The sequence below is a fragment of the Dufourea novaeangliae genome, unplaced genomic scaffold, assembly GCF_001272555.1.
Source record: "Dufourea novaeangliae isolate 0120121106 unplaced genomic scaffold, ASM127255v1 scaffold208, whole genome shotgun sequence".
Taxonomy (NCBI): domain Eukaryota; kingdom Metazoa; phylum Arthropoda; class Insecta; order Hymenoptera; family Halictidae; genus Dufourea; species Dufourea novaeangliae.
The window spans coordinates 2011242-2026226 of NW_015374114.1; the positions used below are offsets into that span (position 1 = coordinate 2011242).

Here is a 14985-nt window from a genome sequence, read left to right on the forward strand (position 1 = left end):
ACTACACTCGACCAACCACTTACGATCCAACGATTCTCTTTTTCACCCCTTTTACGCCACTTACTATCACTGGTTCAACTTGTCTACTTGTTCCGTTGAAATTCTATTTTCTTCCTTTGTAGCTTTCCCGTTTGTCTCTCCGTTCTCCCGCTGTCCCTGCCCTGTAACCTCTTCTCATCGGTGGGTGACGTTTGCGCGATTCTCTTGCCGAACGCCACGATTGACCTACATTCCGCGCGAGCGATCGAAACGAACCAACCGCGACTGGTGACAACGCGCGCGCGTGTCTCTCGTTTCCCATCTCCCGCCTCTCGCGTTCACGGTTCACGAATGTCGCTTGGCTCGCCACGATCCCAATGAAAACAAAACTCTTTTTTACAGGGTGCAGATTCGCCGCGATACGTGACGGAAAGGCTAAGGCAATTCTCGGACCCTTTGGCAAGGTTTCAACCCATCAATGGTAAGAGCGAGATTCTATCCGCGATACTACATCGTTCGCGAAATAACGTAACACAACGCGCAAGGCTAGTCGAGGAGTGACGAAACGAGGCGAGGTGGCGGACGAAACGTGTGGAAAGACAGGGGGAATCGTCTATTAAGGAGTCAGCGACGCATCGACCGGCTCTCCCCGTCGACGTTTCCAAAACATCGGATCGCTCTCGCGATACTGATATTTTTAAGTAGATTAATGCCAGACACGAGACGGAGCATTAAGCAGATCGGTATTAATGAGTTTTGTCACCCTTGAGTGACACTCGGTTTCTATTCGGTTACACTCGTTGCTATAGATAGCCCACCCATGAGCTTCCGAGATGCAACGTTCTCCCGTCTCCCGGTCGAGTGAGCCTCTTCCCTCGTTTTCTCTCCACTTCGTCGCCACTTCTCGTTCGTCCCGTCTCGACTCGAGACTCGATAGCCTCCTACCGCCGCGCGGCACGCGTCACGAGTCACGACTCACGAGCAATCACGCGCGCGCGCGCGCGCGCGCGGTAACCGTATCTCGATATCTCGATTCCTATCCTCGAGACCTTGCATTCAACGAATCGACCGGGGAACAAACGAATACGTACTCACGTACACACGTGATACGCGTATGTAGCTTTCGCGAAATTTGTCGCGCCGAGCTAGCTCACCGATTTATCCCCTTGTTTCTCGCTATTTTCGCACGACATTCGTAAAGTTTTCGTTTTTCCGACCTGTACCGAAAATGCGGCGGGATTAATTGGCCTACATTCTGAAAATAGACAAGCAGCCGTGCCTGTTGGTCGAGAGTCCGTACACAGTACACAGACATTCTCGCGAGAGATGATCAGAGTCGACTGTGAATTCTCGAACCGAAGGGAAATCATCGATGCCGCTGAATCACCGAGTGTCACAAAAACACCCAACATCTAACCGAAATGCTTGCTCCTGTAAGAATCGTTTCAGTTTGAACAAAGAGATGCGGACGTAACGTTATAAATACTGTTGATCGAGTTTAGTTGTGCCTGTACACTCGCTCGACAAATATCAACGTTTCAGAACTAAATGTTTCCGAACATGGAATTTCAATCGTTAAAATAACTTGGGATTAATTAGCGTTAATGAATAACTGAATATCGGTGAGCGTGGACCGTATTTCAACGGGTAGAGAAGAAAAAGGCCACCGGACAAGACTACAGACACTTGTGTCTAGGGGACATATACATATGTATATGTACGTATGTATACATATGTATACGACATGATACGCGTAGCGGTGCGTGCTGCTTTCGCGAACGTCGAGCGACGACTTGCCTACCCGTTTGCGTTGGATTCTCAAATCTTGCGACTCGAAGGCAAAACAATGAGAAACAGGAAGCCGAGCACTGGAGGAGACCGGAGGTGGGAGAAATAGAGAAGGGTTGTTGAGATTCGTAACGGGAGGTACGCGCACCAGTCTATAATTCACGATCGCACCGCTACGCCTTCGCCAAGTCGAAAGCCGCGAAACGAGAGAGAGAGAGAGAGAGAGAGAGAGAGAGAGAGAGAAAAAGAGAGACGATACCCTCGTCGGTAGGAATAGATGTAGCCGCGGAAACGAGAAACAAGTTCTTCCCTACGAGCGAATTACTTGCAGTGGTACCGGTGCCAAGCGATTTACCGAACCGTAACCCACTAACGTGGACTCTGATTATTTTAATTAATGCCTCACCGTTGCGTCCCATTTAACGAGCGTTATTTCAAAAGAGCCGTCGCGTCGTTCCGACCGAACGCGACCACCCCATGGTAGCAATCACCGAGACGACGCGACGCGCTTGGGAACTCCTCTTTCGAAAAAATCTCCTTCGACCGATGAAATGCATCGAATCTCTAGTCTGATCTTTTCTCGAAAGATGAGAAACTGTAAACTTTAACCGCTTCAAAGTGCCATATATTGCCACGGTACATTAGTATGACGCATCGTCGCCGAATCATCCTTTTGCCGAAGGAGCGCAATGCGCGTTTAAATGCAACCGAAACTGCAGCCAAAATACATACTTTGCCGCATCCAGATATTCGCTAATGTCTCTCGAATATCCCGTCTTCTCCGTCACTTGGCCAGCTGCTCTCCTCCCGCGCTTTCCTCCCTTCCTCAAGCTCTTTCTTTCTCTCTTTGTCCCTGCTCTTGCGGATCGCCCGTCTAACGTAGGTTCGCGTTACCAGTCTAACCAGTCTAACTGTTTCTTTTTCTCTACATTTTCTCGCCTTCTCAAGGTTTTGACCCGCGTTTAGAGTAGAACGCGCACGAGAATCGATGTTCCGAGCGGCGATCGGTCTCGGCTCGCAATCACCAGCGTACCGAGAGGAACGGGGTTTCCCGTTTATGCCGCGAAGCATCGTCACGCTCTCGCTTCTCTCTAATGAGACCGAATCAATGGTTCTTTGTCCGTCTAGGAGACAGATCCGGTACGAACGAATCTTAACAAGCCAAACTTCTGAACCGAATCAGACCTCTATCAGGACCATGCCACGCAATTAAGTTGCCTCGATTCAGTTTCGCCAAAGAATTCGGTCGAGATTTTTGAACGAGTACGTAGAACGTCGCGTCGAGAATCGTTTATCGAAATTCAACGTTTTGCCATTTTTTCCTGCTAATTTACGCCTACACTGCTACTATTGACTCGTATCTACATTTCCTTTAAAGTAAACTTTTATTCTTTTGCGTTTCGCGAATCAAAATAGAAATCGATCGAAGCGGCTTTTCAAACGCGATCGTTTGCCGGCCAGTCCGACACCGATACACCGATGAATCGAATCACGAAAATTCGATTCCCGTCGGCGCGACATGGCGCAGCGTGTCGACGAAAGCGTGTGACGCCAACCGATGATGCTTTCGATACGATTCAGAGGTCTGGATTTTCGTATCTCGCGTCATCATTTCGAAACGATTTACGCTCGATTTCGCTCGTCAAAAATCACACGCGTTTGGCAATAAGCCGCCTGTGTAGCTTTTCGTGAATGCGTCACGGGCAGAGAAATATCGCACCGGGGATAGATACGATTCGTAAATTAGAGGTAACCGCAATTTGCCGGTTTTCGCGAACACGATCGTTCCTCGATCCATCGATCCGTTGGATCCTCTCCAAAAGAGCAAAGTGAGAACCAGTTTCCGGTTTACCATATGATTTCTGCTTCGGTCGGAATACCGATTTTCGTCTCGTTCTTTTGACGATCATTCTGAAATCGCGATTACAATAATTGTGTCGTGCGCACGATTACTCCGCACTCTCAACTATGTATGATACATACAGTACCGCACAAAAGCTTATTCCAACGTCTGAATTGGTATAAGAAAATCTAATGTACATTCTCATAAACTCCAAAGGTCATATCATTCGAATAATAATTCTGAGCGGTACTGTATTGTATACATACATATTATTATGTATGTATGTATGTATGTATGTATTGCCAGAGAGGGCAAACGAGTCGCGTTGATTCATAAAACGCTCAAGTCCTAAGGAGCCGATTTCTTGTATCGTACAAGTACATACAATGTATACCGTCACGCCGTAACGAGGAGTTTCACTCGCATTTGTTCGCAGGATTCGAGCAAACGGAACTGCAGTCGACTCAAGTCACCGGTAGCAGCCTGGATCGTCTGAACATGATTGTGCAAAGTATCAATGATCCGTCGTGTCCGATCGCTGATACTCATCGGTACCCTTGCCACCAATGAGAACAACGAAACCGGTATTAGAAGAATCGCAAAATTCTCACCGATTGTTCTTACACTCTGGACTCGCTGCTACATTCAAGTTGTGGATATCAAGTTCCTAAATTCGAGCTTCGACGAAACCACTTCGTTCGGTGTTCTACCTATAATCTCGCCGAACGTTCGTTTCGATCTCTGCGTCTTGTTCGTTCATCGCGAACATCGTCGTGAATCGAAGCGCGAATTACTAGCAAGAAAATGAGCGTGGGCGAACGAAATTTGTTAACTTCATTGCTCTGTAATCTGTAAGCTGATCACGCGTCATCCATGGTAAACGAATTTGCCCGTTCGTCCATCGGATTTCGCTTTTACGTTTGTCTATGTATGTATGTACGTACGAATTCGTTTTATCGCGCTACTCGACAATAAAAAGAACATGGACGATTATTTACTTTTCCATCGGCTTTCCTTCAACTCCGCGTCTCGTGAATCTTTTGATCGACGCGATTTCAAATCGCAGCGTTGCATAGTCGACGGTGAAACGGATTTAGGATGGTTTGCGCGCAATAGTATGTTTAAATCGGATAAGATATGTAACGACGCGTACTCAATGCGGCGTGGACCAGTTTTCTCAAAACAAAGAACGCGAGGTAGGAAAATTCTTCTTCGGTTCGTCCGAGTAGCCAATGCTCCATTCGTTTCTCCAGACTCGGGGATCGCGAGACGTTCATTTGCCGAGACAGCTGGAGTCCCAGTGGATTTATGAACGTCGCTTCGAAAAGCCGACATCGCGGCGGCACGACCAAAAGAATCGAACACAGGAAGCAACAGACTTTTTCTGGGCTAGTAAATCCGATAGTTTGTAAAGTTCATGCGAGCGACGTGCCCCATTTGCCGAGTTATCGGCACGTTTTCAAAACATTAAAGTCACGTCCTACGGACACAGGCGCACGCGCATCCATGCATCTGTCCCCGTGTTTTTCGAGATCCGCTCGTTATAGCCGAACAATTTCCGTAGAAGGAACTCGGTACTTTGACACCGTCGCTTCGACACAACGGATGCGTATCCTTACACACACACACACACACACACGTACGTTAATGAACCATGTGCCTCGAAACTTCTTCTGTTACCCTTACTTTCTCATACGCTGTATATTTGATACCCTTCTAGTAGGATCCTGGCAAAGGGAAATCAACTTCTTTGCCGCCTTTCGGAAAATTTACCGGTCTCCCAGTTTTCCGATTTTTTTTCTCGAAATTTCGTATGTAAGTTAAATCCTAACATGATAATTCTTCACGCGCGGTTGGCTCTCGTGGAAAGTAGCGTTTCAGTTGACGACGGATCGCTGTAATTAAAGGAAAAACTAAAAAACAGTTTAGTGTTTGGCAGCCAGGGTTACGCGACAATCTCGACATTAGCCGAAAATATCCATGTCGCGGGAGTAAGAATAGTTGGGGACGGCATAAATATTTTCGGAGTTACCGACCCGTCAAAATTCTCGGCACTTTGCAGTCGAGCGAGCGTTCTCGCAGTCCTCGTTAATGCTGTCTACATATGTCTATATGCGACGTTGCTTTTGTCCCTTTGTCGACTTCATAATCGCTTAACAACAGTAACGGACATTTGCCGAGGAATTTGTTCGAACGAACAACAAATCATTGTGCTCGAGATTGTGGTTGTACCGTGCATGGTCTCTTTGCGTGTACAAGTATCCTTATCCGTTGCTCACTTCTGTTTTTGCTCTTTTGCATCATCTATTTTTCACTTTTGCCGATTTGTCTCTAAGCCGATCGAGGCGTCTTCGTTTAATCGTGTGCTGTAACCTGTAACTCTCTCGGAACGACTTCTGGAGGGTTATCTGATACCGTCGCGACATCATTGGTCCATAAACGACACTGTTCTGGGGTGTAGAGACAAGATCAAATATCAGGAATACGAAGTTGCCGCCATCTGATCAATGTACAGAAGAAATTAATGAAATTCAAAATTTAAATTCTAAATTCTAAATTCTACACACAAGTATGAATAGATTTTCTATGTAATTACGGATATAGTAACGTTATTGATGTTGTAATTTAATTATTATTACATACAAAAATACACGGATTCTATACCATTGTGGAATCCGATCAGCAAACGTCGCTGAAATCTAGATGGCGTTCGTTTTACATTCTTGCGGATTATTTAAAAGATTCAATTTTTCTATCAATATTCTTCTTTGCATTTAACATTCTCTTAGTTATTATCTAAAAATCAAGATAATTGTAAAAATTATAAAAGGTTGTAAAATATTAATTATTGTTCTTAAAGTGTAAGTCATTTTCGGAAGATTTACATATAAAGATTAAAATACAGAAATAAAAATTAAATTTCCGCCACATTCGGTATGCCTGCGCTATCATCGGTTTGATCAATGAAGCGGCGAACATTGACACTACACTATATTGCCGACGCATTACAGCTCTACCGACTCGACAAGTACGTATGTACCTACAGCAGTAGACATTCGTTAAATGATTTATATTTTTATATTATTTAAATTTATTCTATATCAGCAACGCCCCTCGTCCGCACGTATATCCCACTCTGTTGCCCAGGAAGAATGGAACGCAATACATACCGGGGTATCGCGTTTGACTCGTATATTTTTCATCGCGGAAAGTGCAATGTTTCAAAACTGAAAAACTTCCGCGATTAACCTTATTCGATACCTCTGAAAATAACGCAAAAAGCCTACTCTATATCCAACTGCGTCTCGCACAAGTAAACAGACGATTGGTGGGGAAAGCGAGCGTGTGATTCGCGCTAGTTTATTCCAGACTATTTTATTATAGTTTAGAAACGTCGTGGCTTTATGTAAATAGATAGTTGAAAGTTTCAAGTGGCAAGCAACGACTGCCTCCGAAATAACTAGAGAAGCACAGACAGTAAGAAACTAATTGTTAAGAAAAATTGCAAAGCAAACAACGAACATATTGTCGTTGCACGTGTACTTTGAGCACCGCTTTTCGGGCATTTACAGTTACCCGCGATACATACCGTGTTATTTTGAATGAAAAACGGTTCTTTGAGTAACTTGTTTCTCGTGTAAACTATTTCAGTGGGCAATCGATTGTTCACGCTTTCAATCTTGCTGGACGAGAGTCTCATGGAGCTTTTGCCATCCGCGCACGTATCGTTTATCGTGATGCTGCCCGCGGCGACTACGTTCGCGCTCGCGTTTGAAAACACGCAATTATCGAGGTAAACCAGGTCACCTTCGATCAACAGGTGACTCGGTTTCTGGAGTTGAAATTTCGAACGAACGATCTCTATCTTTGAGAAATACGCAAAATTCAGGGATCCTGTGATGTTCTGAAAATCCGTGTTTTCTATTTTTAGCGTGCCTCCCTTTCCTGAAAAGTTCAATCCATCGACCTGTTCTATCGTAACGTTGATCATGGAGAAATCGGTTATAGTGATATTGGTGAAGAGTTCTTCGAAACGATCGATTCGCGTGTCTTCGATTTTCATCGATCCAATGCTGTCCAAACTGAGAAAAGTATCGCGCGTGATCGATGGTATTCGCCGAATGTTCGACAATTTTAATCGTTTGATCCTCTTCGATGTCAGGAATAACTCGAAAATTAAACGCTCGCTAATGTTTTGCACTACTATTTCTGTGATCCGATTAGCTTCCGTCAAACTGGAAAAGTGCAGATTCGCGAAGCTGCAGGATGCGATATGCAGACTCGTCACATTTTCGTAGTTGTATCCTTCCGGCAGGAGAAATTCCTAAAAATAAAGTTCCACGATGGATCGTTTAGCCGATGGGATGAAACGTAAAATGGTGAAAAAAAATTGGTTATAACGCGACGCCGCGACATCAGTGCACTCACCTCGTTCCCAATGCACCGGCACACGATTCTCGTTTTCTCGTCGATTTTGCATCGTTCATCGATATTTCTTGCCACTACGAGAATAACCACGCAACTCAGTAATTCCGCAATCCCCAATACCCCTTTCATTTCTGTTTCTTTTCTGTATTCTCGGCTTGAAACGTTCTTCGTTATTCTCCTCGACGAGCACACGAGTCTTCCGATTGTATATCCACACGATCCACGTAAACCGGAACTTGTCCACCGTCACTGTCCGCTCTTTCTTGAATTCGATTCTTCTTTCCTTGTTCCCGGGACCGCGTTAGCCAAGTTCTCACGAGATGACAGTAACGATGCTCGAGGTAAAGTGCGTACACATTGTAACGAAATAGAAGATCGAGCTATCGCTGTCAAGTACCAGCACCGAATAAAGATCGGTCGATCGTCGGGATTAAGATGGACAGTTGTTTCGTGCCGTTTTTATATTGAGTGACATGCGCGCGTTATTCAATTGTAATGCGTGTTCCATCTACTTGACTCGCCGAGCCAGCGGCTGTGTATTCTACCATTCTACGTTACGAGCTTCCGATCGTTCCGGCGAGTACATAGATACATACATACATACATACATACATACATACATACATACATACATACATACATACATACATACGACAGGAAAAGTTGATTAAGATACACCCGGACCACTTCCACACCGGAAAAGCGCGGTTTTAATGCCAACCGGACATTATGTACTACTGCGTCGTCGTCGAACTCGAACCGCGCGCAGTCTGAATCACACAGGTTTTATCGAAATAATAACAACGCTCGCCAGACTGTTGTTACTATAACAACTGAACTGTTTCTAACCGCCACACTCTTTACCCGGTTGTCTTCTTTCCTAGCACTCATTGTCAGTTAGAGCCGCGCCTACTTTCTCTCGCCAATGTTCTCCGTGACGTACGTACAGAGTGTACACGTTCTTCACAGAGTAAACACGATGCCGAAGATGAAACGATGCGAGACAAGGTCCACGAGAATGTGTGTTGTGCCGTTTATCCCTGATCCTTCTTCGTGCGTGAAACTTTATCGATTAATATAGAACGGCCGCGTAGTGTATCAAACGATAGGAGATAAAGGAGACGTATCAATTGTGAAACAACAACCGTAATCGGTTCGTTACCCGTTACGGATTTTCACCGACTACAAACATTTCTACAAGTGGTACTCGAGAATGATTCCGCGACTATCTGTGTATATCCGGATGTTGGAAAACTTGCTCAGTTGCATCACGACCTTTTGTAAACGATCCTTTTGATCGTGTTTTTCCGCTCCGGTGATACGAGAGCTAACGGTGTCTTTCCTCTTCGATTCGACAGATTTGTGTGACCACCGGCCTGAATCAAAAGCCAAAACACTTCCTTTTGCCTCTCCAAAGGTACGTTGTCCGAAACAGCCGCCGCAACGTGTAACGCCGTGTCGTGATTGTAGTTGGTCGTGTTCACTAGATCTACGGCATACGCATCGAGCAGCACCTGTTGAACGTACATACAACCGCGATCAGAATCGATGGAAAAGGAAAACTGTAAGTTTTACAAGTACATATACCTTGACGAGAGCAGGATCGCAGCTTAACGAGATCGCCATGTGTAACGCGTTGTAACCGCATTTCGTTTCCTTCACTCTAGGATCGGCTCCGCATTCGAGCAACAGTCTCACGGTTGCCACGGAGACGATTTTTTTCACCGATGGATCGTGCAACTCTATCGCCACGTGAAGAGCAGTCTTTCCTGCAACGAATCGATACGCAACACACGTATATACATATACATATACATATACATGTATGAGATCGTATTTTCGGAAATTAGCGTATCGTTGTCGACAAAATAACTGTGCGTCGAGTCTAACCGTCGTAATTACGCTTGGACAGATCGAACACCCTGTTTCCTTGGATTGTTTTTAAGGCAAGCAACTCGGCGATGTTGTCGACGTGAGAATCCCCTTGCGCCGCGACCAAATGTATTAACGTGTCGCCCTACGAGCAAACCGGACACTTTATAAGTGAATCTACGAGCGAAACAGTCACGATAGACAAAGTAGACTGGAAACTTGAGGCACGTATTATATGTATGTAGTACTTAAAAAAAAAAACAAATTTACGCGTACAGACTTACCTAAAGATATGCTGTCTACTTTTCTATTGTGATTGTCGCGTACTTTACTATGTTAGATAGATAAGAATACATCCATTGTTTTCTCGTAATATATTGTGCATATTGTATATGTAGATAATATGTATTATGTATATGCGCGGATGGATGGATGGATGGATGGATGGTTGACTAATGTGACGAAACTTACGCGGGTGTGATAGAGACGTTGACTAACGTCAATCCCTTTTTGTATCATTGTGGCGGCTAAATATCCGGTGACATACGAATATTGCGGACAGTTCAAGGCGGCCAAATAAAGCGCGTCTTCGCCACGATTATTTATCGCCGATAGCGCTCCCCTCACTGTACTCAATCGTTCGACCAGTGGAGCCAAGTATGCTCTTTTCTTCGCGAGCTCGTCCGGATTAGCCACCAAACACATCAGCATTCTGTTTGAAACACGTCGGTAAACAGATAAACGATGGACAGCGAACATTGAACACAAGTAGAACACAGTATATGTACATATCTATGCTTACGTGTCCCCGTCGTCATCTTGCTTCGCAAGTTCCTCCAACGATAATTTCAGCAAACTGCTCATAGCGCGTTCCACTTCCTTCGGGTTCAAATCTTCTGTCAGTCTCTCGCTAGCCCTTACGGATGGTAAATTCAAGGATGGCCAGGGCATTATGTTACGCTCGGAATGCCTGCGATAGCGTGATTGTAATATGATAACAAAAATATGTTGAATGCAATGAAAGTGAACGCGAACAACGACGATTAGATAGGAATGTATCCACTGCATTGCTCACCTTTGTACTCGACAGTTGGCAGATTCGAAACAGGCAACCATTTTCGGTATCCGAATGTCGTCCCTCGTATCCGTTACTTTTGCCGGACGGAATTCGTCATAACGTTCATTCGGATGAGCTTCGAGAAAAGGAAATTGCGCGACACCGTCGACACCGGAAACAATAGGATCAAGGGTCGACGAAGAAGAAACGAAAGGATGCAGCAAAAAGGAAAGGTCAGGAGTCGACTGGTGGCGTTCGATCGAAACGCCGGACGATCCATTCTTCTTCGAGGAATTTACGACACTCGTGTCCGGATTCTGGTATTTCTGGTTTCTCGCTGTCGCGCTCGAATTCGGTCTCTGGGTAGGAGGTATCCGCGGTTCAGGTTTGCACATATCGTGACGGGTCGTAGAAGAAATTTCAGAGTCCTGATACACAATTGGTTTTACCGTGTTTACGTGCGGCGAACATATACTCGTGGTGAGTTTTTCCGACTTGAACGAACGACGATGTCGCGCCTCTTCCACTTTGGATTTTTCCTCCCCCAAATCCCTCAGTACTTCCTCGACCAGCTGTAATTCGTTGTTGTCGATCGTATCGACGACGTCGGACGCATCCGTACTCTCAACGGTTTCTGGATTATTTATCCAGAACGAAAAATTCCCAAGATCCTCGCCCAATCGTTCTTCGATTCGAGAAACAAAGATCGACTGAGAACCGATCGGACTCTGTGCGTCTCCGTAAGACTGATTGGAGGAGGAAGAGGACAAAGAAGAGGGGGAGCAGGAGGAATTGGAGGTAGACGACGATAGCTGCTGGGGTCTGTACGCGGTTGCGGTAACCTGTAAATTTCAAACAATCGTATCGGATGAATGTCAAATACGAGATATCGTGTAATCGTGTACACTAATTATTATTGGAAAATCACCCTGCTGTTTACCAGCCCAGGTGAACTGATCGGACTGTTTGTTCGTGGAAGTCGCATGCGAGACGACGAACCGGATGAACGAGTAGAACCAAAGTCGCGATTTTTGAAACTCGAGGTGCTCCCATCCGGAGTAGTATCGATCACAGAATCGTGATGGGTCGTAGGGATTCCTTGAGTAGTGACCAGATTGTTGCCGCAGAGGAGGTACTGTGCCGGTTGAAAAGCGTTGCGAGAAAGGATCTCTAACAACGCGTCCTCGCTTGGATCGTTATTCGTCGCACTCGTCTGGCTAAAAAGAAACTAAAAACGGAAGTGGAGCAACGGTATGATACTTGATCGAGAAACGTGATCTTCTTTCAGATTAGTCGGGAGCCAGCGATGAACGCAATTGATTTACTTACATCTGTGTCCGCGTCCACGGCATGAATCTCCAACGAGTTTCGATTCTCGCCGAGATTCCAACGGTTCGAAACTGTTCTTACGGTGTCTTGTAACCGATCGAGACAGGCGTTCAATTTCTCTCTGCATTCTTCGTCTCGAAGAATTTGCTCGGCGGTCTCCTCGCAATCGAGAACGAACGTTTCGTTCGTTTTCGAAGAATATATCGGCCCGTTGGTCGTCCAGTAAGGTCGATCGCGTGAATCTGAGAGAAATTGGGATTTAATCGGTCCACGCTCGATAAGCCGATCATCGTGATGTTCAGCAGCGTCGCTGCCAATCCCGTTAGGACCACGACCGTTGTCGTCCCGACCATCCTCCTTGTCTTCGGTGTCGTCGCTTAACGAAGTTAAGGCCTGCTTCTCACTGGATTCTTCACGATCGATGCGCGCGAACCGAAGATTTTCAATTCGTTCGATTATGTCGTCGAAATCGTTCGACAAGCCACGAACGGTCGCGGTGTTTTTCGGTGCGTAAGTCGAAATCGATTTCTCGATACGAGGAAGCGATAACGTGCTCGTATTTGCCATTTTCGGCAAATCTTCTTCTGTTCACTGCTTTCCAGCAGTGACGCGCGCGGCGGTCTTTTTTCTCTCGTCAACTGTACATAGGTAAGTTTTTTCTGCCGTACTGTATTTCGTCGAGCCACAGCAATGGGTCGTCTGCAAAAGAATCTTTGTTAGACGCGTGTCTAAAGCTCTCTATGGAACGAAATTATCTAATGAGTAGCTTGAACAAAATGAGAAAAAAGAAAGGAAGGAAAGCGATGACTGTGGCTATTTTTAAGAGATTTAGATGATAATCGTGCCAAAAAGTGTACGAATCTTGTATCGTTCGCGAGTAAACCGCTCTGCGAGTTACGTATCTTTTTGCTCGCGACGAACCAGTTTACTGTTGCGTCGCGGGTGCAATACGATTAAACACGACTCGCGAATGTACGTTGTCGATTATCTTGTGGCGAATGAGTACTACACAACTATGTTGTATATGTATGTATGTATGTATGTATGTATGTATGTATGATGTTAGTACGACGCTTTGTCGTACGCGGTCGTATCGTTATTCGGTGGCAACTGGTTGCTCGCTCGCATGCGTCGTCAGTGTGTGTGACATATATACATACATACAAATACTTATGTACATCATATATGTATATGTATACGACGGCATTCTTTTGGATCGTCGCTGTACATCAGAACGAGAGTTCGTAGGAAAATTCTGCTGCGAATTTGCGGTCGCTTTTCATATTGGACATCTTTCTCTAAATTCAACGACGATACCACATGATTCGTTACATTTCTTTGATTCGTAAGTATATTCATTGGGCCTGTTTGTCGGAGACGCGAGAAGTCGCAAGACGGCGTGCCTGGACTCTTTAGTCGCGTCGCGCGAATGAGCGAGCAAGTGAGTCTTCGCTCGCTCCGGTTCGCCCACACACGTCCATTGGATAATATTGTAAGGCGCAAAAACGTAATCCGATGCTGCGCACACCAGCGACATCGAAACACGCGTGTTAATCGCAAACCCACTTCACAGAAATAGAAAGAGAACCAGAGAAACACGACCATACTTATCTAACTACGAAGAAGCGATCCGGTCGATCCGTGTGTCCTTATGTTTGCCCGTTCGGTCGTTAGCATCCGGAACGCGACAATATTTGCTCTTCTCGAACGCGGCGATCTTTCCTCGTGAAATCGACGTGTCCATTGATCGTGTAGAATATCAAGACGCGCTCGCGACTCACGACCAGTCTCTCCCGTCCCGCCGAACGAATGCGCTTCTGTTCGGCTGGAAATAGCGGTTGCGCATGCGCCACGCTCGATGACGTCTAATGACGCGTTCGAGGCCGCGCGATTTACATATGGATGCATGTATAAAATTCATATATGTATATATAGCGATTGGAGTAGTTGCAGTAACCACGTGGTATCGCCTTTCGTTGCCGGCACCGCTGCTGCTGCGAAATCCTCAGAACTGTTTATCCTTTCGAATTTTTTGGTTTGCGATCGTTGTTCGATCACTGTTTTCAAACAGTCTGTCCGTGTTCGCTTAGGGATGGGCCCGCGACCAAACGTCTTCAAACATATTTCATTCCATCCAACCTCTCTACGAGCATGAGAACTTTGGACAGTCCACACACGTAGTTTCGCGTCCAAACTCAAGGTCGCGTCCAACTTTTCCCGAAACGGTCGAGCGGTAGGCGGTAGGTCATGCTAGTAGAGGTGGTGGGGCATTGGAATTGTAATTGGGACTACGAGGTAAGGAGAGTATGTACATACATACATACATACATATGTGTACACGATATGTATATGTTCGTCTCGTACCTCGTTTTTCTTCTTGTTCTCGTTCTGATTCTGGCTCTGACTCTCGCTGTTGCCGCGTAACATGGCATAACATATCAGCGGTAGTACATACGTATATATGTATATATGTATAATATGTATACATAAACTTTGTGAAGGCAATTCGAGTGCGAAGCGCGACGACGATATTTCGGATACGACGTGGCATGCCGTGTCGAAAACGGTACCTCTGTTCTTCGCGCATTTCATCGGGTAGCGTCGCCAAGAACGAAGGCGACGATGACGGTAACGATATCGCAACTGGAATACGGTTGAGACACGCGCGGTCATTGTGATTCGCACCATT

The 14985-nt window shown here is 45.6% G+C and overlaps 3 protein-coding genes across 3 annotated transcripts in view; 1 reads left to right on the plus strand and 2 right to left on the minus strand.

Moving 5' to 3' along the window:
* The window catches only part of LOC107190902 (myoblast determination protein 1 homolog), a 7850-nt gene extending 3670 nt beyond the window's left edge, over positions 1-4180 (plus strand). Inside the window, exons 4-5 of the mRNA XM_015579787.1 lie at positions 382-460; positions 4047-4180. Coding sequence (XP_015435273.1) covers positions 382-460; positions 4047-4180 — 213 coding nt within the window. The remainder of the gene's footprint in view (positions 1-381; positions 461-4046) is intronic.
* Positions 4181-6612: 2432 nt separating this feature from the next.
* LOC107191038 lies at positions 6613-8194 on the minus strand. The gene is made up of 2 exons (XM_015579985.1): positions 8039-8194; positions 6613-7934 (listed from the first exon to the last, which is right to left on the minus strand). Exons 1-2 carry the CDS (start codon positions 8165-8167, stop codon positions 7071-7073), a joined length of 993 nt encoding a protein of 330 aa, XP_015435471.1. The 5' UTR covers positions 8168-8194; the 3' UTR covers positions 6613-7070.
* A 1112-nt stretch (positions 8195-9306) lies between these two features.
* On the minus strand, positions 9307-14088 carry LOC107190903. The gene is made up of 9 exons (XM_015579788.1): positions 13904-14088; positions 12297-12995; positions 11896-12195; positions 10986-11809; positions 10713-10880; positions 10382-10622; positions 9929-10055; positions 9626-9807; positions 9307-9552 (listed from the first exon to the last, which is right to left on the minus strand). Exons 2-9 carry the CDS (start codon positions 12861-12863, stop codon positions 9307-9309), a joined length of 2655 nt encoding a protein of 884 aa, XP_015435274.1. The 5' UTR covers positions 12864-12995; positions 13904-14088.
* Between the last annotated feature and the right edge of the window lie 897 nt (positions 14089-14985).